We start from the raw sequence: 23,353 nt of genomic DNA, 5'->3' as shown, positions 1-23,353 counted from the left end.
TACTCTTCCTGACGACGAGTAGCGAATGAAGACCATAGTTAAATCTCTCCGCACACAATCCCCCGTGTTTGGAGCAGAAGCTGTTAATTAATGTCAAATAGGAGTTTACTGTAACGTTTTCGGAGCGATGAATGTCACTTGATGAAAATGACTTCGCTTCGCTTTCCTACTACAAACAGGCTCAAGTTCGACCTTGATGACAGAACAATAATAGTTGAAAAGGCTGAAATACTCCACCATTCAATTCCCACGTCGTGATAAAAATCCAAAAGAAAATGAAAGGTTGCTCTGCGAAGTCCTGCTTCAGCCACCACACAACGGATAGTCTACTCCTTCGAGTCTGTCCTAAGCAAGGGGACATCTTTTCTTTCCCTGCCCAATGGTGAGAAGTTATTTATGAAAGTGGAAAAAATCCATTCAAAAAAAAAAGAAAAAATCAAAAAATAGGAGCAAGCTATTGCAGTTTCATACCTAGACTAAAGTTTGTTCCTTTTTTCTTCAAGGAACGAAGATTGAACCTTTCAAAAAACTCACTGGTTTTGTTTGAAAGGTGCAATTACGTTTACTTCTCTAGGAATTATAGCCAATTAACGTGTATCTGTAGGTTTGCTTGTTGCTATTACACGATTATCTTCTGCGCTTGTTGCTATTACACGACTATCTTTGAAGCAGTTGAAAAGATGCAGAATACTTCAGTTTATAGGAATGTCAATCAATAGAATACGTCCTGCTCCACCACGTTATTCTTATTTATGGGACGCACAACGCAGTTGGCAAGAAGCTTGATTGTGAGCCTTACTGACAACCGAGCCTTTCCTCCCCTCTGGAGCCGATTTATCCCCCCAAACTGTCTCGGATGGCTATGTCAATTCATTGCAAATGCTGGACATGCGTTCGTAAACCTCGCATGATTCTGAGTTGGAGGTGAAAGCGTGGGCGCATCCCCTTAAACGTCGACCAACGTGGTGAACTTTATGCACTTCGCTTTATCCTCAGTTTTGACACGCGAAATTAACATAGCCAAACAGCGAATAATTTAGTGAATGAATAATTTAGGAAAAGGAAGGATTTTTAACTTACCCCGCATTACAAAAAAACAAATCATCAAAGAGTTTCGGCACATGAGTCCTCGCAGGAGAACAAAATTTCTTAGCATTATATAACTAAGCAAGGAAATGTTCTTGTTCCAGTAAAATATTGTCAATGAATTTAAGGAAAGATTTTTTTACTTGCATCGCATTACAAAAAAAAGTTTGAGTCTTGGCACATGAACTTTCGCCGGAGAACAAAATTTCTTAGCATTATATAACTAAAGAAAGAAATGTTCTACCTCAAGTAAAATCTAGTATCACAGGGTTAATTAATGGTTAAGAAAGCAAAATAGGCATCCAGATTTTTTTTACCTGGTCACTAGGTTATCAACTGACGAGTGTACATTTGATGTTATGAAGTACTCACCAGCACATTTTCGATATGTACGTCTTTCGTAGGCGAGACAAAATCGATTCCAGATCCCCATCCATCACGAACAGCGACGTTACTATACCATAGACGACATTACTATGTTTATCGTTAGCATACCGCATATATGAATACAGTTACCACTACCGTATAGCTGTAGATGTCTTTCTTTCATCGATCCCTACTCCCGTACCTTTAGCGCGCAGTATTTCAGAGTGTCCCAGGTCAATGTCTTGACCAGCGCTGTCAGTAACTTCAACACCATGGATCTGAAACAGAAAAGAACTTCATTTATTTATTGATTCACATACAGCAATTGTGCACCAAAAAAGGCAAACAGTATTCTGTTCGAGTCAAAAAAAAGAAACAAAAGTTTCGCGCTTTTATTAGCTAAAGTAGGAAGTCCTGAGTGTTTCTTCGCTTTACTTCGACGGTGAAATTAAATGAACTAACCGATTTAGATCAAGTATGCTATTTTGTTACATAACTATTGTCCATTTTGATAGCAATTTCATAATTCCCCAATTGATGAAGTCCTCGTCCTTAATGGCTAAAAACTTGACTATCTCGTTTTCACAACCCTCTCTCGAGGCCAGTCTTGTCAAGATCAAGAAAATCTTGCAAATGCTTGAAAAGGTGACAGTCACTCGCTGCCTGGTCTGGAATATACGGCTGGAATATAGGACCACCCATCCAAGCTATCGGAGCTTCTGACGCGTCCTTAAAGATGTGTGCGGCCCGGCGTTATCTTGATGGAACACAGCATCTTCCTACTAGCCAACCTTTGTTGAAGGCGGCCACTGCTCCTCTCCACAGCGCGACAAACTCCTCGAAACCCTTTTCTCTTTGTTTTTCATAGTTTTTCCTTTTTCGTACAATAATTCGTAGACAGTAATCCTAGTAAGGTCTTTTTTCCATTAGTTCTGCCGCTTGTTTTGCTACCAGAGGGCATCTAAGATAGTACGTAGTTTGTAGGGACTTAATTGCAATCCAATTTTTTGTATAATTGTGTACGATTAACTTAGTTTATAATAGCAAATTAACAGTTTTTTGCTAATTCAATAGTTTCTTCTGACTCCAGGGCATCTCCTCGAAGAGTATTGAGTGCTAATTGGATTTCTGCCAGTTTTTTTCAAAAAATGTTATTGTGCATAACTCACTAACTCTTCTAAGACACCTTAGAAGATTAAAAAATAGTAAGCTAGCGACTACAAAATAAAAAATTAGTCGTGTTACAGTTACAGTTTAGTTACAAGAAAAGTGGAGGATAAATTCAATCCGTCCGTGCTAAAATCTTATATGCTTCCTATGAACAAAACAAACGATAAAACTAATGAAAGGAACTCTCCCAAAACTACGTGTATAGCAGTTCACGAACAGGACGCACTACGTCAAGAAATAATTATCTTATTACTGTAGTAGTATTCTTGCGCATTAACCCGACAACAGTGCTATTTCCTATTGGTATTGAAATTTTCGTAAGAAGGGAATACGACAAAAAGTTATCAGAAGGTGACGATACGACATTGTGCTGTAAAAAACCGTCATACGAGTAGTCTTTAATGGCACGAAAACTTTGACTTTTCGTCACATTGCTTGGACACTTGAAACAAGAAACAGTGCAAGTAGAAATAAGAAACAAATACGTTTCTTCGCAGCAGAAAGATTACCAAAAAAAGAACAGAAATACCAACCACTGAATCCAGGATCTTCGCATGCTCTATCTGTACCTTCTCAGAACCTATCCACAAACCAATAGAAGCACCTTCAACAGTAGTGTGACTGAGAACCAGTGTTCCGCCTGAAATATCTGTATGATTGAAGAACAGGCGGGATTATTGATTGACAGCCAATTCTTATAGTTGGATCAAAACGACATGATATTCGGTGCAGTCCACCGCACCGCTTCGAGCGCAGCCGTTTATGTAACTGCACCAGGGTTTCATGTCGTTTTGACCCACGGCTGCAGATGTGATCAGTCGTTGCATCGATGAAACACTCCCATGTGTTGCTGGAAACACTTAGTGATATGTTAAAGCTAAAGCAGCACCCACCCGGCTTTACCACCAATCCGCGCCACGTAGCACCGCCAAAAAGCCGAATCGGTTGCGAAAGAGTGCCATTCAAATACAGTTTCCCTGTAATCAAAGTACATTGCAATATCTATAATCAGTGCTTTCAAAATGAAGAAATGAACTGTATGAATCCGTACGTATTTTTCTACTAGACAGCTAGCGGGAATAGTGAACACACTCACACTCGTAATCTACAGCGTTAAAATTGTCCTCTCTTCAATTCATGATACGCTGTGTTTAAAGGCAGTTAATCACGAAAGTGACGATGCTGGGAGCTCAAGATGAACAGATAGGGGTAAGAGTGCAGTTACGAGTATAGGAGTGATCAAGCTCAATTGTACTTAGTAATATAGAAAAAGAGAAGAGAAGCAGCATTCGTTGCAGCAATCCTTGCCTAACTCGTTACGCTACAGAACGCGAGCAATTCCGTCGTCGTCTAATGTCCGCAGTCCATCTAATATAACTCAAATAAATATCAGAAGCGTCTTCACATGCATATTCGCAGACAAATTGCGGATTACATGACTTTACTACCTGTAATAAGTTGTTTCGTAGCGGATACTGCTGCAACCAGGATTGTTTCTCACATTTTTTTTTCTTTTACTGGGCGTAATTGAGCGTGTTCGTGCTTCTAGTTGTGAACTAAACCCTTGCCCTTAGATATTCGTGCTGGGACTCCAACATCCTCAATTCCCTGATATGCTGCCTTTAGCGACTGGAACCCTTAGCGGACCTCCTGGGAACTACGGGGCGCGTCAAAACTACTGATACACACCGCATGCGCGGCATGATTCATGGAAATTGGGACCTGATGGCTCTATGTATAATATTTTGTCCTTTCCTCTTGTTACCTGTCATCCATACAACCTAGTTTTACAAGTTGTGTATGTATTTCTAGCATGAATAGGCCATCAATTCATCGTTATTCCACCACAGAACCTCGTAAGCAAGACATTCTGGCACGCTCAATTCAGTAAAGCCTGAAGTTGACACGAGTGCTTGTATATGGAATCATTCAACACAACAGAGACTTGGAAACTGAGACGGTCGTTCTGGACGAGGTAGATATCGCTTCGTAGTCACTCCGAACGTGACCAAGAAAGTACGAGAGAGAAAACGCCGAAACCTAGGACGTTCTGTCAATTGGCAATGAAAGCTCACAAGAAGAACGAACGTCATAGTTTTAGATTTCCACAAGCACCGGCAAAGCGCACGCACCACTTGCAATTCGAGCAAAAGTAGGCGAGAAACGCAGCAATCGTCCTCCGCTACGGAACTCGTGGACAACTGCGAAGCCGTCCTTCTGCGATTCCTGCCTAGACAGTCTGATCTATATTCACTAACTGGGAGAGGGCGCACATTCTATAGGTGCTCATGTAAATGTGCGGGGAGCAAAAGGACACATTCGTGCGCTTCGTACGCAACGTGTTCCAACTATAAAACTGTACCAGGTACAGCATTGAGAGGTGGAGTCCATTTTCTATGGATTCTGTTTCCATATACAGTAATGTTTGTTTGGAACTGTCTGGCGGATCGACGGGAAAATGTTGAATAGGAAACATTTGAAGTATAATGGTCAGATTAAGATTAGTACGTAAAAGTTTTGTTTTAATCCATTATTATTCTTAGGCAATCGTATGACGTCATTATTATCAATGATCTTCCGCCATCTGCGGTACAAATTTCCGATTCTATACTTTAAAAATGAGGAAAGTTCTTGATTTTCTCAGAAAAGTTGGGATTGACTAGAAACGATAGTAATTTCTTGTAACTCTTATAGAATTAGTTAGAGGATTTGTTGTAGTCATAGTAGTTTCTTCGTCTTTTCATGTCCACTCACTCATTCCCATATATGCAAAGTTGCCCAGAAAATCTGAAAAAGAACTAATAAGTTCCTAACATTTCACCTCGCTCTTGCACTGTAATCCCTATGCCGGGTGCAAATTCGAATTGTGTCCCAGGTTCCACGATCACAATCTGTCCAGGATAAACTGCAACTTCGGAGCTGATGCTAAACGTGTAGATGAACGGATTTACAAGTGTATTAATTGCTGATTTATTGAATGAGTTACCTGTAAGGTTCAGAAATTGCCTTCACTTGATTGTAAGTGTTTTGAAATGGTCTTAATGAGTTTTTCTCCACTGATCCATTGTGCAATGTGCTTTGAGTTGTTCTTGTAGCTGATGGCATGGCCAAGGTCCTGTTCGCATGGTTAACGGGGTTCTGGATAAACAGCGTAGGCATTGTTACCACTGCTGTTTCCCGTGTAGACACATTGGCTACCGTATCTTTGCCAAACACTTCATAGTCAAGTGAGCGATTTAGCGCGCAAATTGAAGGCATAAACTGTAAAATATGTCAATATCAAGCTTTTTGTAGATACATAGACAGTTTTATGACTTTTTGAATGTCACTCACATTCGCTTCATTCTCGTGTCCCCAGTAGTTTTCCACTTCATCCGCATGCATTGGCGCTCTTCGAGAAATTTCACAGGTGGACTGGAAATTGGAAGTCATTCAGTCCGGACTAATTGATCATTGTGTTGCAGTTAAAAGGGAGTCGAAAAGTGTTTGAAGAACTAACAAAGACAGCTCATACAAGCAACGGGAGCCGAATGTGTTCGGAGGGCGCATCGCGTCTGCGCACTACATGCTTCTCTGCCCGACACACACTTCCTCTTTCTGTTCTTTCACAAGGCACATCGTACTCGGTTGAAGAGAATCAGCGCCGACTTTTCATACGTAGAATCAAAGTGAAAAAATGAATGAAAAAATAGAGCGCTTTCACTATATTTGTCCCTGAGAGAACAAAGACGAAAACTGTCGGCGCCTTCTTTTTCCAACCGCGACGCAAACCTGCTGAAGTGGCGCTTCGTCACGGTACCTATACGTCCGCTGGGGTAATATTTCCGAGGCTAAGAAAATGTCTGTTTCTCCTGAGTGATGTATCTACCCGTGGGCCATACTTTTATTTCTCTTCCATTTAATGCTTATGTCTACTTGCTCGGCAGAGCGCATTTATATAGTTCGATTATTGATATTGGATACGGTACATGGAGGTAGAGAAAGGGCCAAGAAAATCTATCCCTTTCTCCGAGTTCTCATTTGGGAATTCAAAAAAAAATCAGAAGTCTGAGTTCCCTTCTTATTACTAACTGATGCTAATTTGACGGATCGGAATTTGCTAGAAAAAGGAAAGGTCTTGGTCCCCACCAATCGTAAAACAAGAAATTAAATCTACCTGGACATTACTGAAATAATTAGCCCTGATTTCTCCCTTCGGCAGATCCAGGTTCACGACCGATTGGGCCAAATTCGCTACGAAGCTGTTCTTTTTGATCGATACTGTCGCAGTTCTCCCTAAATTTCGATTAGAGTAAAAACTAAAAATCACACCATTTCATATGATCAAACCAAAGCTGTCATCCGCACAGCTTCTCGGCGCTCAGAAACAGAGAGACCTGACTTCCTTTTCTTTGTTTGCTTCGGTAGAGTACGGTTATCATATCCGTAGTCACCGAACGCGAACCACCCCGCTGGGATGCTTTGGTCGCATCGAGAAAATAAAAACCAAGAAAATCAATGCAGTAGTTAACCGAATAGCTACCTCACCACGGTATGTAGGTATCCTGCAGTCGGGTCAAGACCTGAGTCAAACCATAGACCTCAATTTTGGTGCAGCTGCAGGTGCGCTCGAAGCAGTGCGGTGGACCCATTGAGTTGGTAACGAAGGATGACTTTCACCTCACTCGGACTGCAGAAATTAAATTAGATCGCTGCAGTCCGAGTGGAGCTCGCAGTTGTCTACCTCGACTAGCTTGCTCCGCCGCGTAGTTTCGAACGTTACTGTCTACGCAAGTGGACCCACCTGTGGTCGTTGTAACCCAGTTGTGTCTAGTGTAACTTGTGCTATCTAAAGATACAACGAGGTCAGAACGAACTGAAACTCGGCGCAGTCGCGCAAACTGCTGTGCTCGGAGCGCTGGAATGTAGCTGTTAAAATCGAGTGAGGACACTGCGAGTCCTGCAGTTCGCGACCCAACCGCTAGGTTGACCTCGCCGATTCGAGCGCAGCTGCATTCGCAACTGCGCCGAGGTTCATGCCGCCTTGACTCGACTGTGCAACTTCTATAACCCTGACAAAGTTAAACGTTCCTCGCATTCTTTCTCCTCATTCTTCCTCTTTCTTTGTTTAGAAATGGCACTTACCTCCAAGATGGCGTATTTCCAACACATTTTTCATGGTGTTTCGTTCGAATGCATTGTTTTCCAAATGAATTTTTGACTCTGAATACATTTCAGAAATAATTCACGCAATTAGAAGTTGATGGGAGGTTTTTGTGGAGTTCTTCTCAATGTAAGCCTTGTGTTAGTCTTTCTTCGTTAGCCAACTGCGCTACGAACGTAACGTGACATGATGGTTGATGGATAGCACTCAGCTAATGGGTAGATCCATTCACTTTTGCGATAGTGGGGACACAGCGACTATCGTATGCACTAGAAATTTTGCCGAAAGTTGCACGCAGAGTTTGGTTGCAGGTGGCTATACGATATACTGAAAGCGCAAAATTAGCCGTAAAGAACAGTTGCCAAAATCTCGCGTCGCCTCTGGTGTAGGGTAATAAAATTCTTCTCTACATCTGATGGAATCTCCTCACCAGTCATCTCAGCAAAAATAGCAATGTCCACGACTGCTTCATGTTCGCTGAAATCATTCAGCTGGTTCGAAATGAAGGAATTCCCGTGGATGATGACGTCACTATCGCGGACCAGCGACATCGATACGGTACTGCCACGGTTCCTCGTAAAATTCGACTTCAGTATAGTGATCTAGGCAGTCGGCATCGCGTTATTATTCCAGATATATCGTTACGGCAATGATATCGCGATACATACCGAACTGTTGGCGGTGATTCCACTGAGGCTGACACCTCCGTTGAAATTGTCGCTGATAGCGCAACTATTCATTTCAACGTCCGTGTCGGTGATGTCTTCAAACTCAATCGCAGGACTGTAGTAATGGCCAGTAATGTTAACATTGTGGATCTAAAGGAAATTGAAGACTGCAAGGTAAGGACAAACCCAAGCAAATAAAATTTCCAAAAATCTACCTTCTATGTAGAATTTAAAGAGAAAAGCATTTTCCAGGTAAGGTGTATTTTTTTTGGGGGGGGAGGGGTACTCAACCCTGCTCTAATCGGATTGTAGCCTGGCGCGCAAAGAAAGAAAAGAAAGGACGTCCTTAGCGCTCAAAGACCGCTCTTAACTGTCTTGTCACATGTCTTTCCCACTTGCATTTGCAAAAGCATTTGAGAAAGTGATAGTTAACAGACAGGTCACTGAAAGTGAATACTTGACTCATCCAGGTCCCTGTCTTCGAACACGCCTACTGGAAGTGAAGTAGCCAAGTCATATCATGTAATACTCTCAACGAAACCGAGAATGGCCTGAGATATGCCTTCTCTGCTACCCGTATTTCAGAGCAAAGAACAATCTTTGCGCTCTACATGTTTTGCGCCCCAAACTATAACTCGATTTGAGCAGCGTTGTGTACACATGTGAAAAATGTAGAGTGAAGGATGTTTTGTTTTTTAGAGGACGACGTCGCCAGCAGCCCGAAAAATGCATTTAAGATCGTCCCTCGTCCCATCACTTCACAGTTAGAAAAATGCATTCAAATTTAATTTTTTGGCGCTTCATCCTGAAGGGACGAAATAACCGAAAATGTCTAGCTGGGAACTCCTGGCAAGTCAATCTTATTTTCCATTATCAGAATTTCTGTTTTCAGAGTGTTAAGGAAAGAAGAAAAACCAAATATTTGACGTGCTCTCATGTTTGCTACAGTTTTCTACCTGGGAACTGAGTTCGAGACATATCGTTTCACGTACCTTGACAGTAGCGGATCTCCCTGGTGTCTTCTCAATGCGAATGCCATTTTTTCTGCTGAAGCTAATCGACGAGCGATAAACTACAGTAGAAAACTGGGCGCCCAGAAGAAGCACTCCGTACTGAGTGTTTGAAAAGGCATGTGAGTCCACAATAGACGCGCTTCCGGTGGTGTCTACCCGAAAACCGTCCTCGTGATTTGACGCCGATACGCAGGAATCGATGAACACATCACCCTTGAATGGGGAGTTATTTTTGTGCGTCAGTATGTTAAATATAAAAAGTCGTGGAGAAACACAAGAGCAAATTGTTTTACATAGAAGAAGACAGTGATTGGCGTGAGTGATTGCAATGCAGGTGTGGGTGACTGCGTGCGCAAACGAAATTGACAAAGAAAAACTCGGAGTGCAACGGTAGGAATCCGCATATTTGACAACCAATAATGTAGTCGCCTTATTTCTCTCGATTCTTTTTTCATTACTAAGAAGGAATTCTGAAAATGCATAAACGTTTGTGGATTAGCTGAAGACAATGAAAGTCTGGCAAGCATTTTCCCTGACCCACCTGCAATCCATTTTTTTTAGAGGAGAGGGCATTATTCTCTCAGCCATTTCATTGCATAATAGTTTGCCAATGGGCGGTGTAACGCCATCGGTAAGATGCTCCGCTATGGTTGCGGCATAATTGATCGGACGTTCGATTCCACCCTTGAGTCAACCAAGCCTTTAATCCTTTCGGGTCGATAAATTGGTACCAGACTTGTCTTTGTGGATAAAAACACTAACTTGACACATCAGCTAGCCCTGCAAGTTACTGCATAGGCCAGTTACACTTTCGTAAATTTCATACGATTCTAGACATCAAATTGAAGTGAAATTCTTTTAATTGTTGTGCATCCCACGCCGATTGATTAACACCAAACACTTTATTCTTTTATAGCTTGCCAAAGCTCGATTATTTACTCATTTAGGAGGTAAAACAAGGAACAGACCACCGGAGTTCAACCTATAAAAAAGAATCTGGAGTAAGGATGAACAGAGGACAAGAAATATGTTTCGCATGACAAGATCGATAGAGCAGAACCAGTGAACAAAAAACAAACAAAAACAATTTGAACGAGCCCGGTGCCGCCAACATCACTACTTTTTATGCGAGCATAGAAAAATTTGTCAGTTGTAATGAGGTCGCACTGTCATGTTCAAATGTACAGTCGCTTCAAAACGACCCGAAGGCTGATGCATTAGAGTGCTTGAGGCGGCGCGGTTGTAGAGCTTTTTAGATAAGTAATAGATTACTTCTGGGAACTGAATGAGTAAAACCAGGTATGTCGGAGTGTATCATTACTGTTGCGAGAGAGGTGAATGGAGACGTCGGGTAACAAAAGACGATCATGGATGCCATCGTAGTTTCGGCTATGGGACGTGTAACCAAGAGGGCTATCGCCGACTTACAGAACCTAGTCGTCGCATGCAGGAAATTTCCGAAGAAAGAATCTAGAATGATCACCTTTTACCCCTGCAGCGCTAGGATGCAAACTAATCCGTGCTGATAGGACATTGCAAGAAAAGCTTTTCATAAATGCGTAAGTCGTGCCTTACGAAATGGTCTCAACGTAGAGCGTCCACCTCCCGTAGTTCTCACAACCGAAATTGTGCCTCTAGAACAAGACAAGGACGATCGAAACGGGTCTGCTCGAGTCAAATAGTGGCGGCTCGAGGGGAACCAGGTGAAATCATTCTGCGCATCCAACTGCCACCTATCAAGAAACTCGATGGCATCTGGCCATTTGTAGGTCGTGAGATGGTCGAAACAGCCTGCTAAGGACTGTGTACAACGTGGCTTTACCTTCGGATGACATAGAAACAAATGTAGCTATGAATGGAAAAAGTAAAAACTAAAGTCCGCGAAGAGAAGCGCATCTGCCAAATTTTCTCAGAAACAAGACGGCAGAAAACTAACGAAAACAAAGAAAGCGAGAAAGAACGCGAAGAAACCAATGATCATAGCGGAGGCAACCCACTACTGTGACATTCGTAAAAAGTTCGACTTGTGCGATAATGAGCGTCTACGCTTAACTGTGGAGTCACGCATTTGAAATAGTGTAAACTGGCTAACAACTTTTGAACCAAATTCTGGCAGAAAAGAAGACTTGGAACGAAGCACGACGATATCTGTCCGGGAGAAGAAAACCAACCCAATCGAATGTTGAAATTACATTCAAAATTCGACTGCTGTCTAGCAGCAATAATAATATCTTTGAGTTCGCACGCATCACCGACCGGAGAATTCGACCGAAGTCTACAGTTGGGTCAAAATGAAATGAAGCACGGATATGCGCAAGCGGCTGCGCTCAAAGAGGCCCGGTGGAGCGAAGCGGTTGGAATCGTTCGAGGATCTCCGCTACCGCCACCCATCTCTGCATCTCTGCAGCTCGCCATGGCCCCACCTCGATTCCAACCGCTGTCTCCACCGCACCGCTTTAGGGCAGCCGCTTACGCAACTGTCCGTGGTTCATGTCATTTTGACCCGACTATACCTACTCATCAACCAATGCGGTTGCAGCGCTATCGATACCACCCATGTCCACCATTCCTGATTCAGAAGCACGCGTTGTGAGAAGTAAAATTCGCCGAATCTCGTATTCCTCGAGTTGGAGGAAATATTCGACCGGGTTTTGCATGCGCTTTATTTCATTTTCTTTTTGTTTTTCTAGAGCGCCACATTATGACAGTATGCCGCTCGAGACGAACTAATAAGGGTGCACGGTCGTCTTTAGTCGAAGATATATGGGACTGTCCCTCGACCTGAAGCGACCAATGGCGCTGGATGTTGACCCGAGACAAAAGAATGACAACGTCGTTCCCAAGTCATCGAGAAGAAGATACCATAATAGGCCCCCGAAACAATGCTGGCCCAATACTTTTCACTCTAGCATGAACCTAGTTGGCGTCTAGTCAGAAGGACGGAAGGACGTCAAAAGGACGCCACTGAACGGGACTAACGCAGACAAAGATGAATTACGGAAAATTGTTGTTGTGTTGTCCGTGGACGGGCGTACCTTCTGGGCCGATTTTAAGGCAGTTAGGAAGAAATGGACGGAATCACTCCCCTCTCCGTAATCAACAATCAAGTATACGAATATTCCACCTGAAATCTGCAAAACCTCAGATTCGTGGGGTGATGCCTTTAAAACTCATAGAAATAAAAATTGTAATGCTCGCAAAACACAGGTTGCTTCGCGCTCGACTCAAAATAAACCTAGGGTGTGCTGCAGCAGCGACCTATAGTAAACCCCTCACAAAGTAAGTTCAACTCTGCCAATGCAAACCGCAACCTTCCAGATTTCCCAGAGGAAAAAGTGTGTGGAGGCGAGGAGAGAAAACAAGTGAATCGTTCTGTCATGCCTGCAACCTCCACTCTCTGAAAAGTCGTGTAGTAGTGTGGTTTGCGTCAAATTCCGTATGTTTGAGACGTGACAATAATTGGAGTCGCAAATGGACCAATTGCAATCTTCCATCCGATGGCTGTGCGTAACAAAAGAAGCGACGTGGCGCAACCAGCTGGTGCATGCAAGGCAGTAAAGCACAGCACTAGGGCAGGTTTTGTTATGGCGGCTGCGTCGCGGCGCGACGTCAACGTCCGGCATCCCTGCGGAGCTGGGATGGTTTGCGGGGGTGTGCATTGTGGACAATCTCCAAAGGCTGTGCTTTCATCTTTCAACCTTCTCTAATCAGAAATGGCCTGATATGCAGGTTTTATACACCTTATTGGTCTGTTGACTGCTTACCAAGCAGCCGTTTTCTTTGTTTCAGGGCTTCTCTATCACGGAATGTTTGCAGGAACCATTCCTAATTTGTACCGTTTATTTGCAACTTCTTTTCTGAAAGATGCTGACCCTTGCACCCTATATTATCAACATAAAGGGAAATCAGCACCGATTCGATAATGGAAAATTCATCATTTCACTAACAATACTATTTTTTCAAATCTGAATCGCACGAAACACATTTGTTCAGAAACGAAGGAAGAGCGCCGGTGATTTGCACACAAGAGGAGTAATGGAAGAAAAGAAGTGGAACTTAAAGGCATCACTCCACGAATCTGAGGTGATACCGATTTCAGATGGAGTATTCTTATAAGGGATAGTATATTATGGAGAGGAGGGTGATTCCGTTCACTTTTTCCTAATTGCTGTATAAAAAAAACGACCCAGAAGATAAGGCTTCAGGCGTTCTGGCGCACTATTTTCTACAGGGAGTTCGACTGGAGCGCGCCAGCCTTGTGCACGCGCCGCACCTTCCGGGCCGTTTTTTACGGCAATTAGGAAGAAATGGACGTAATCACCCTCCTCTCCATAATCTACTATCCCTTATAAGAATACTCCACCTGAAATCTGCACCATCTCAGATTCGTGAGGTGATACCTTTAAGTGTAACATTCCATGTAACAAATTACATAAAGAGATGCATAATCAATTCCCAATCAATCAAGTGTTGAAGGTGATCCTTCCACATGCCTTTTAGCTGCTTCAACTACGACGTTTGCGAAGTCCTGATCTGATACGAACAGAGCAGAAAATTCCATTTATTTCAGTGTGGCTTTTGTACTCACACGTAAAAAAACAGAGGTGTATTCATGGATGCGATAGTCGAAGCCGGTGTTCCGACCTTCTTCACTTTTGTACGATTGGCGAAGGGACTCCTTCACTTGAGCTGCACCCCATGAGCTAGACCCCCTTCACCTGAGGAGGGTCCGTCTCCTCCCTATCACACCTATGGGTGTATTCATTTACGTCGTTTTCTTTCCTAGATTGACATCAGCATTGCAGCCAAACTGCGTTTCTTTTCTTCCGTTAATGCTTCTGTTGCAAGCAAATAATCAGTGCTCCTTATTTTCTGCATAAATGTGTTTCCGGCCTAGTCAAACTTGAAAAAGTTAGCATTATTACAGCGAAATAACCGATTTCTCTTGATTGTTTGTGTGTTGAGGATTCCCCTTCTGCTTATGATGTGGGCTGCAGGTGTTAGCAACTAATAGAGAAGTTCCAAATAACGGTTGGCGCAAAGTGCCTCGCAGGAGGTCGGTCAGTTTTCCTGTGGAATGGGCAAAGCTTACGTTGCTTCCGACAAGAATGAAAGCAAACTATTGTTATCTGCTGTTATTAGCAGTATAGTTCTCAGAAATTTTACACTACATGATTGACCAGATTCCTCTACGATAACTTCTTTCACGTTGATTGCTGGTAACCTTTGAGTTTCACGTGCTACAGATCGCATTCAATGCGAGCAAATATTTCTTTGCAGTTGAATTTTTCCTCAAGGATTTGACGACAGCTGTTCCTTCCTTTCTATGCACCTCATGGAAGATTCAAAATAACACGCGGATAAATTATGATGCACATTTGCCGTTTTGCACTTGCATTTTTGCATGATACGTCTATTCAAGACCACAATGTAAACGGTAGGTCCCTGTGATTTGAACGGATTGGAATGAAATCCGAAAACAAGCACAGCTCGAAGTCGACAAGTGAACTGATGCAATTATTTCGATCAGGATACAAAAAGATTCTTTTACTATTGCAACCGTTTGACAAAGATCAATTTTGGAATTCGCATCGGCGATTCAGCAACCAAAAGTCACAAAAAAAAGTCACAGTCCCGTGAATGACTTTTTTTCTTGCAACATTTTGAACAGTGTTGCTCTCCGCTAGTTCTATTCCTTTTCAAACTTAATTCCGCATTGTTTTTGGGCACCAGTGGAGTCGAAAATTGGGAGAACTGAGTAGAGAAGATTTCAAAAAGGACCAAAAAAATACTTTGGAAATTGCAGCGTAGCCATAAAATAGTACAAAACTCAGCTTGTTTTTCTCATTTTCCCAATTATTCATTTTGGTGAAGGTTTTGACTGCCGCATCTGCCCATCTTCCCTCATCGATAAAACCTGCGATCGCTGGAGTGGATAGACGAGATGTGCAGAAATATGCTCAGGTAGGGCTGGATAAACAGCAATCCACATAAGATGTTGTGATCACGTCCCGATAACTTGTTATTCCTTTTTTCTTTGGAACTCCCATCTACCTGTGCACTCGACATTTAACACAACAATAAAAGCACATAGGCGTGATGGATTTATCGGCATAGACACATAGAAAGTGAGTGCACCACCACAGACATCTACGAAATGCAAATCAGGATCTTCATTTATGCAGACGATGCACTAGATGATCTTCTGAAACATCCGGAAAGAACCCTTACGTGCCAAAGAAGCACAACTCAACCTGAAGGCAGCACTCGTCCTTTAAAAACGAGTTTGGTTCTATTGCGTTTAGTGATGACATGGAATTTACGATTGCCAGGATCAGCAAAGTATTAATACATAGATTATCTAGTAATAAAGCTATGTAGATTTCTCGCGTCTTTTCAGTAGAAGTACGACAATACAGCACTAAAACTGAGGGTAGACGACGAGATCTCCGACTACATTTATTTCCAAATGAACACAAAAAGTTAATAACTGCTGCAGCATTCATATTCCAAGCTACTTTTTCATATCGCATAGTTAGAAAATGTCTTCTGCAACTTAAAAAATTCCTATAACTGCACGAAAACAATTGCACTGAACACAATCAGAAAATGAACTTTCCCCCGTGATGAGAAGATGAGAACCTCTGCTCTGTGGCTTGAAGTCACAGGCGAGGGGGCAAATGAATAAGGCAGGTGGAAATGATTTGTCCCAGTAGCAACGAGTTTCCACCCTATTCTTCTAGATTTTCATTTCATTTGAAGAAGATGATGATTTCATAAGAGGAGATTAGATAGGAATCAGAAGAAAAACACGTTTTTATCGTGAGCGCTGCCTTCAACCAGGTTGGCACAGTGCGTGTGTGTCACCAGTGATTTGTGCGATACCGGTAATTGAATATCGATTGTAGATTGATATTACAAATAAATGTAGTCATGCATATCACGTGGTCAATTCATCCACTACCTTGGTTAATATCCGGAAACCAGTCTTTTCATTGTTTAATGCAGACGACTTAGTGATACGCACATTTGACGTGGTCTGCAAGTGCGCAGCGTTACAAAGAAACCAATCAAGCAATGATAGTCGATTTGCATTACTTTTATATCAAACCCGTATTGATTTGACATGGACATGACGTTATCGACCGATGGTGGGGTCCCGCTTCGTACTGTGATGCCCAGTACGCTTCCACTAATGTTCGTAAAGGAGAACTGCGACGGCTGGACGGCTGCAAAGTACAATATTGATCAATAGCACAAACAAGCATCTGATGTTCCTCCCACGACGCAATGAAGAGTCCTATCGGAACATGCAGCTATCTTTTATATCTATCAGCTAGTACCTTTGAAAACAGCAAAATTAATTGAAGTCATTTGGAACGACTTTCTGGCTGTCGGTGTCTGTCACCTCCACTAAACGGCAGCACAAACAGTGCTTCTCTACTAACTTGGCTCAAAAAAACTCAAAAAATCTATACATCGATTAATTCCATACCGTTAATGAATTCTATGCCCTTCCAATGATCACCATGCGGCTCGAAGATCACCGGTGCCGATTTCGTGCCGTTCACAATAAGAACACCTGAAACCAAAGGAATGTGGGGAAATTTGTATGAGACTGAGGCACTTTTTCATATGGTGCAAATACGACGTTTCTGATGCTTTTCAGATATCATTACGCCCAAAGCCGAGCTGCGAGTATACGAGTCTGACTGCTGTCTGCTTGCGGTGGCTCTGCTTTTACTAAAAGCAATAAGTGCATTCCAGTCAAAAGGATCCTCATCAGCGGGTCTGCGACGAAGTGTATGATCGCTGGCAAGTAAGTGGAATCAGGTATTAGGCCAGCGACGTCATCTTTACTAGCACCCCATTCGGGTTTACGCTTTGGGAGCGTACGAGCCATCACTATTCCTACGCTGCTGTCGTCCAGTACGTTTCCAAGTCCATAACCTGAAAGGTGAAATTCCTGACGAGATCTTGGAGTGCTTGTCAACTATCTTCCACGCCTAACACGCGCCAGCAATAATACACTACCTAAACTTAAAGGTTATGTACTGTACATCTTATAAGCAGCAGCAACGGGGCACGAGGTAAATGTAGTTGTGGGGAGCACTTAATGCCTTATTTCACTGTGCCCTTATTTCTGGACACTGTGCCTTACTTTTTTTCTTAGTAACTTAAGTAAACATTGATTGTCTTAGACTAATGTTTGGTCTTAGGGCCCCGGTTGATTTAATTATTTACTTCGAGATATAAAGCCACCACGGAGAGCCTCCCCAAACCACATTTTACCCCGGGGCACATCTGACACCGACGTGCAATATCGAGATCTGTAGAGCTAGAAGAAGGCGTTGAAGAACACTCAAACGTAACTATCAGTTTGTTTTAGGTCAACACTAACTCGTATCATAGTTACGCTGTGAATTCATAGAGTAGATATTCTGAGTCTAACCGTTTACCCCAGCTATACTGATTACCTGTTATGAAAGTTTAAGACAAGTGTGTTACTGTCACTCTACCATGTACGGTAAATCCGGCTTCGTCGCCAAATCGCAGTGTGACCCCAGGCTGGACGACAATCGTCCGATCGTGTGGTATCACCACATCCACGGGAATCTCATACGGAGACGCATCGGTGCGGTAGACGGCCGGTATAACGTACTCGATTGAGCTGAAACGAATTCAGTAGACGAATGTCAAAGCGAACAATGAACGAGTGTTAATTTTGATTGCAAAACATTGCTATTGGAAACGAACAAATTATGGATCCGACTACTTCGATTTCGTCAATTACATTCAACAACGATGTGATAACTCTTCTACTTCTGGATAGTTATAGATTCCTTCTGAAAAAAAAAACCAAACGAATACAGTTAAACTGAAAAATAATGCTGTTGAAGGGTTTTGAATACCGAAAGAGTAATTTTGTGGGAATTAGTTCGAAAATATGATGATACCAAGAAGCACGTCTTCTGCACAAGATTGTTCTTACCGTTTCCGTCTTTGACGTCTATAATCGCTAGCCCGAATAGAAGCTCTGTGTTGACCGTGACGTCTAGGATGAATCCTGGATGGGAGACACCTGTCACTGCAACGAATGCTTATTTTCAATCAGAGTTCCTTATTTAAAAAAAGGCGAGTTCCTGTTTCTTAAAGGTTACTTGTGAACCAAGTTTTTTTTTTTAACTGAACGACTAAAAATGTTACACGGGATTCTGATTTTCTTTAAGAAACATAGTGGGGTCGAAACAACATGAAGTTGTGCAGTTTTGTAAGCGGTTGCACTCGAAGCGGCGCAGTGGGGATAGCGGCTGGAATCGAGGTGAGCGAACGCGAACTGCAGCAATGAACGGTAGCAGGAGTCCTCACTCGATCCTACCCTCCGCACCGCTCCACCGCACTGCTTCGGGCGCAACCGCCTACGCCACTGCGCCGTGCTTAATGTCCTTTCTTTGCCCACTATGAGCTATGCTACTGTTTCAAATATGAAGCTTCTGCAGAGAACCTCCAAGTCCTCCTTTCTTGAGACCTCGGCATGGTGAACTGGATTTACGTGCTCTTGTTTTGTTAATGAGGAGGACTTTGATGGGACATGGATAGCATCAAAAACCATTTCTAGGCCTTTGGCAAAGACGAAGCTGTCGAAACGTCAAATTATAAATGAAGTTCCACCAAAACCTCGCTGTTGAAACAAAAAAGTCTTTTGAGGAGAAGTATATTCTTGTTCTTGTTTCCTGTTATTGCCTCGGAGGTCTTCATATGCAACTTTGATTAGTCATTGCTTCCATTTTCACTACCTTGAACGATTATCGAAACACTGACCCAAAGTGATGTGGCACTTGGCGGAATGAACGTGGGATTGTTCCAATCAACCTCTACCTAGGTCTCTTAGGGCGGCGATCAAGCCGAAATGTCAGACTAATAGAGGTTCCATCCAAAAACCTCGTAGTCACCATAAAAGAAAACAGAGATAGAAGAAGACTGCAATAGACCCGAAACAACAAGGACGTGTTATGGTCCCATGCTGCCTGTCAAAGTGGTCGCCCAGCTTCGGCACATCCTCCCTACGCAAATATCGCGACCGCTTTCGCCGCGATCACAAAACCGGTGCTTTTGTCTGCAGAAATCGCGACGCGAAGAAGAGTCAGCCAATCCTCCTTAGACTTCAACATCAAAAGTAGTTATAGTTTGAAAAAAAAGGTGATCGCAAATATTTCGAAGGACGCGTACCGCTTCATGGAAGTAAAAAATATAGCAACTGAATGGCAATGAGCAAGATCCAAAGTGAAACTGATTCGGCTAATTCTTTAATTTACGTAAACGTAAGCAATCACGAAATGAATTATACCCAGGAAAGAGATGAAAATATTCTTTTCTGCACCAAACATCCTAAATGTCATTAACGGATCTCATCCTCTTTTTTCTTTCTGTAGATGAGTTGAATAAAGTCCACGGAACTACACGGCAAGCTACCTGAGAAAACGCTTCAGTCTCTCACTATTTTCTATTCCGAAAACAGTAGGAAAGTTCAATTTCCGTCATAAACTTCAAGATTACTGGTAATTTATGCACCAGATGAGGTATATGTCGGGTTGCAGTGCTTAACCCCATAAGCGAATATACGGAAATGGAACAAGAAGGAACAAGAAGGTTACATACTTATCCATCAATCGATAGCTTGAGGTTTCTCTTTTGAAAAGCAGAACCTGGGTTTAGCAGATTATTGGATTTGCCGTATATGAGTGACAAGTGCGGTTTGTCTAAAGACTAAAAAAGCGCGTGGCTCAAGTGAATGCTACTCTTTTGTTCAACTTTGTGTCATTTGGCTGCTTCACTACAAATCAATATATCGATGTGAATAGAAGATACTTACGCTGGGAGTGTTGTGTTTCTGTGACTACACGACTCCACCTGAACGTCGACAATTGAAAGTAGGAAGGGACTCGAAATAGACAGCTGTCGCGCTACGACTTCCTGTAAAAAAGATGATTAACAACACGAATGCAGTCACCAAGCAGTGATTCTGGCGAATTTCATCGAAGCAATGTTCACATCTTTCAAGACGAACGTTTCCTTGGTATTCGTGTAATGCGCAACTTTCCAGTGATCGTAGTCGCACTCAGAATATAAAATATCACTGAAAAGAGCTGCAGGTAAATGATAATCGACCGTATTACCAGATAAACCCACATTTCTTCTGCACCGGTGAGTGGCTTCAGGCAGTGGATTCTGACTGCACTTATACATGTGGGCTCGTGAAGTTTTATTTGTGTGTAAAAACCCACATATGGATCACCTAAAAGTAAAATATGCATAGAATTATTTCGATTTTAAAGAGATCTGAAAATGAGAAATTCGAAACCGATTATATACTCACGTTCATCAATCAGTACTCGTTGGCGACCGGATTCAACCCGTAGGAAAGAGGCGGCGACTTCTAAAGAGTTGATAAAACAAGAGAGAAAACATTGAGGTGGATATCCCTCAAGTTCCTAGGAAACTGGCAAACACCGACTCATTCTATGACCAGACATCGATTTTTGTCGAATTTAATAAGCTGAATAAAACTGCTGGATAGTGAGATCATAGAAAAAAGGTTGTTTTTTTTTGGAGGAGGAAGAGGGGGGAGGGGGGGGGGGGGTGGGGGTGGGTGTTTAAACGAGTAGAAGACCCATAACTCAAACCTCGAGAATAAGAAATCCCCATAAAAGGTGATTTTTAGAAGGGCAGATTACATCATAATACATAGAAGTCAGCACAACGCCACAACGAACGACTTCTCAGACAAATTCACCAAACGACCGCAGCAGAAAGAAAAATCTCTTCCTTGCGGATAAACTGCGGGATAAACTGAAGTAAAATGACCCAGCAGGAACCCGCTTCCGAAGAGCACCTCACATACAACAACAACAAGAAGCAGAAGTAGAGAACAACTAGTTCGCACCTAGAAGCTAGCAGAGGAACAGACAGAACCCCAAAAGTTACCAAAACGAAAAGCGCAGAGGAGAAAAAATCAGTAGGATAGAGTACAGTCCCGTAAATTACAGATCCGAACTTCAGCAGTTGGCATTATGCCAGATTCCATCTGGAGTCTTTTTTTTTTATTTCGAGGATCATAAAGGCGGAATGATGGTACCTCGCAGTAGAAGAAGAGTTAGGAACCAGTATCGTGCAGGCATCTCACACGTTACATTTCCATCAAGTGGTCAATCGCATGTTGGAAGGAAAAATCTGCAAAAGAAACCATGCACTTAGAAGACACACGCACTACGATTGCGAGTCAAACGAGGGGAAAAAGAGACGAATTGGTGAATGCATTGATAAGGGGATCTTGAAAAAGAAGGAGCAGACCATCTACGAAACTATTCCGATCGAATTTCAGTCCAAACCAGAAAAGTAAGACGAAACCGAAGTGTCCGCACACGAATAGGAAGCAAATAATGGAAGCGGGCGGGGAGCAAAAACTATGGTATATGACAGAACATGCGAAAAATGCTGCGTCAATGAAAAAAAAACGCATGGAAGCGGAAACGTAAATACTGAAAGCAATGTGCAGGCTAGGAAGGAAATGAATTTCGCCTCCTGCGGTATCCTCTTAGTACTCAATACGAAGTAACTTCTGCTTGGGAAATTCTAGTAATTCTTCCTTTGATTAAAAATTAAATCGTTGTGCAAGAAAAATGAAAATCGCTCAATCAAGAAAAATTCATCAATGAAGAAAAACAATAAAAAAAAAGGTTAGGTAATTCCGAATGAACCAAATAGAAATAAAAATAAAGAAATCGGCGGTAGAGAGAGAAAAGTAGAAAAAAAAGTGTATAGTAGAAAAAAGGTAAAGAAGAAATAAAGGATAAACAAGAGTCACAATTTATTCACCAACTCCGTTAATTCATTTAAAAAATACCTAAACTTGGTGCATGCTCTGCTTTAAAATCCTTCCTAGAGTGTAATTCTTTGTGAATAGAAGAATACTTCTCTTCCCCAGTAGCGCTCGATTTTATTTTTCCCGCTAATTTTATATTTCACCGCTCCACGGACGCTTAAAAACAAAAATGGACTTCCCTTGAAGTCTGAAAAATATTAAATGTACATTTACGAGTAGGTCAATGAAGAAGTAGCACACCCAAGCTTCACCCTCGTTTAATTCTTAACCTACTCATTCTAGGCAATTAATTAATAAAGATACCAATAAAAATGCAATTTATATCGGTTTGCGCTTGAATCAAACTCGAACTCAAACAGTGGTTTTTCCAAGTGCCACCCTCAAACTAACGAACACTGATATCGGCTCTTCCCAGTGAGGAAGAAAGGAAGAAGGAGGACTTCTTGAGTTTTTGTTTCTGTTTTTTAATCTCAACGTAGTTCATTTACAATTACGGTGCGAGGTGAAATCTCCCATGCTTCGTGGCAATAGAGCAATGTGAAGAGTAAGCAAAGGAAACAAAAACAGCACTGGCTGCGAGAAGTACGAAGAACAGTACGTATCGCTAATGGAATTCGCAGGAAAATAAGGAAAAATCAGAAGAGCAAACAAAACATAAAGTGCATCACCGTACTCCTCTGCATTAGTGGATCAGTGCAAAGAGTCGCAAATATCCAAGGATTCCATAAAAAAGAGAAAAAGTGCCGAGTCCGAGCGCCGAGCAGTGTCCTAACCAAAACAGTAGAACCCCAACGCATTTCTAGAGAGTGAAATCGATTCAAAAGTTAAAAAAAGGCACTAGAATTTCTTTGGAACACTGAAATGTCTCAGCAATGATTTTTGGGCGCAAATATCGCCATATAAGGGGTACCCGTACTGTACCAGCAGTCGTGTTTATCAAATATGGCGGAGAACTTGATTGATGTATTGGCCTTTTCTTCTACTACTCACAGACAAAGATCTATCAAAAATAAATTGCCGTAAA

The 23,353-nt window shown here is 42.3% G+C and overlaps 2 protein-coding genes across 6 annotated transcripts in view; both read right to left on the bottom strand.

The window, feature by feature from the left end:
- Positions 1 to 15,561, bottom strand: part of RB195_014827 (uncharacterized protein) — a gene marked incomplete at both ends in the record, with an annotated part of 36,607 nt that extends 21,046 nt beyond the window's left edge. For 2 of the 4 annotated variants that reach the window (XM_064205253.1, XM_064205252.1), the window contains 13 exons: positions 1,459 to 1,540; positions 1,609 to 1,730; positions 3,156 to 3,262; positions 3,516 to 3,599; positions 5,444 to 5,547; positions 5,609 to 5,883; positions 5,956 to 6,036; positions 6,779 to 6,897; positions 7,747 to 7,824; positions 8,196 to 8,367; positions 8,434 to 8,583; positions 9,426 to 9,480; positions 11,964 to 12,103. In XM_064205253.1, the coding sequence (XP_064061134.1) occupies positions 1,459 to 1,540; positions 1,609 to 1,730; positions 3,156 to 3,262; positions 3,516 to 3,599; positions 5,444 to 5,547; positions 5,609 to 5,883; positions 5,956 to 6,036; positions 6,779 to 6,897; positions 7,747 to 7,824; positions 8,196 to 8,367; positions 8,434 to 8,583; positions 9,426 to 9,480; positions 11,964 to 12,103 (1,569 nt within the window). Of the gene's footprint in view, positions 1 to 1,458; positions 1,541 to 1,608; positions 1,731 to 3,155; positions 3,263 to 3,515; positions 3,600 to 5,443; positions 5,548 to 5,608; positions 5,884 to 5,955; positions 6,037 to 6,778; positions 6,898 to 6,998; positions 7,074 to 7,345; positions 7,451 to 7,746; positions 7,825 to 8,195; positions 8,368 to 8,433; positions 8,584 to 9,425; positions 9,660 to 11,963; positions 12,104 to 15,363; positions 15,417 to 15,500 lie in introns of those variants that run through there. The other 2 variants (XM_064205251.1, XM_064205254.1) reach the window with 2 other exon arrangements.
- An 825-nt stretch (positions 15,562 to 16,386) lies between these two features.
- Positions 16,387 to 21,625, bottom strand: RB195_014826 (uncharacterized protein; the record flags this gene model as incomplete). Of its 2 annotated transcripts, XM_064205250.1 has the most annotated exons (11): positions 16,387 to 16,485; positions 16,545 to 16,675; positions 16,790 to 16,847; positions 16,925 to 17,028; positions 17,966 to 18,117; positions 18,439 to 18,534; positions 20,320 to 20,420; positions 20,499 to 20,583; positions 20,637 to 20,742; positions 20,824 to 20,883; positions 21,583 to 21,625. In XM_064205250.1, the coding sequence occupies 11 exons, from the start codon at positions 21,623 to 21,625 to the stop codon at positions 16,387 to 16,389; spliced, it is 1,035 nt and encodes a 344-aa protein (XP_064061130.1). The 2 variants fall into 2 exon arrangements, with proteins under 2 accessions (XP_064061130.1, XP_064061131.1); XM_064205249.1 differs by lacking the exon at positions 16,790 to 16,847 and having other exon boundaries at positions 16,942 to 17,028.
- Between the last annotated feature and the right edge of the window lie 1,728 nt (positions 21,626 to 23,353).

The sequence above is a fragment of the Necator americanus genome, chromosome V (assembly GCF_031761385.1).
Source record: "Necator americanus strain Aroian chromosome V, whole genome shotgun sequence".
Lineage (NCBI taxonomy): Eukaryota > Metazoa > Nematoda > Chromadorea > Rhabditida > Ancylostomatidae > Necator > Necator americanus.
This window is presented reverse-complemented; position numbering and strand designations above follow the sequence as displayed.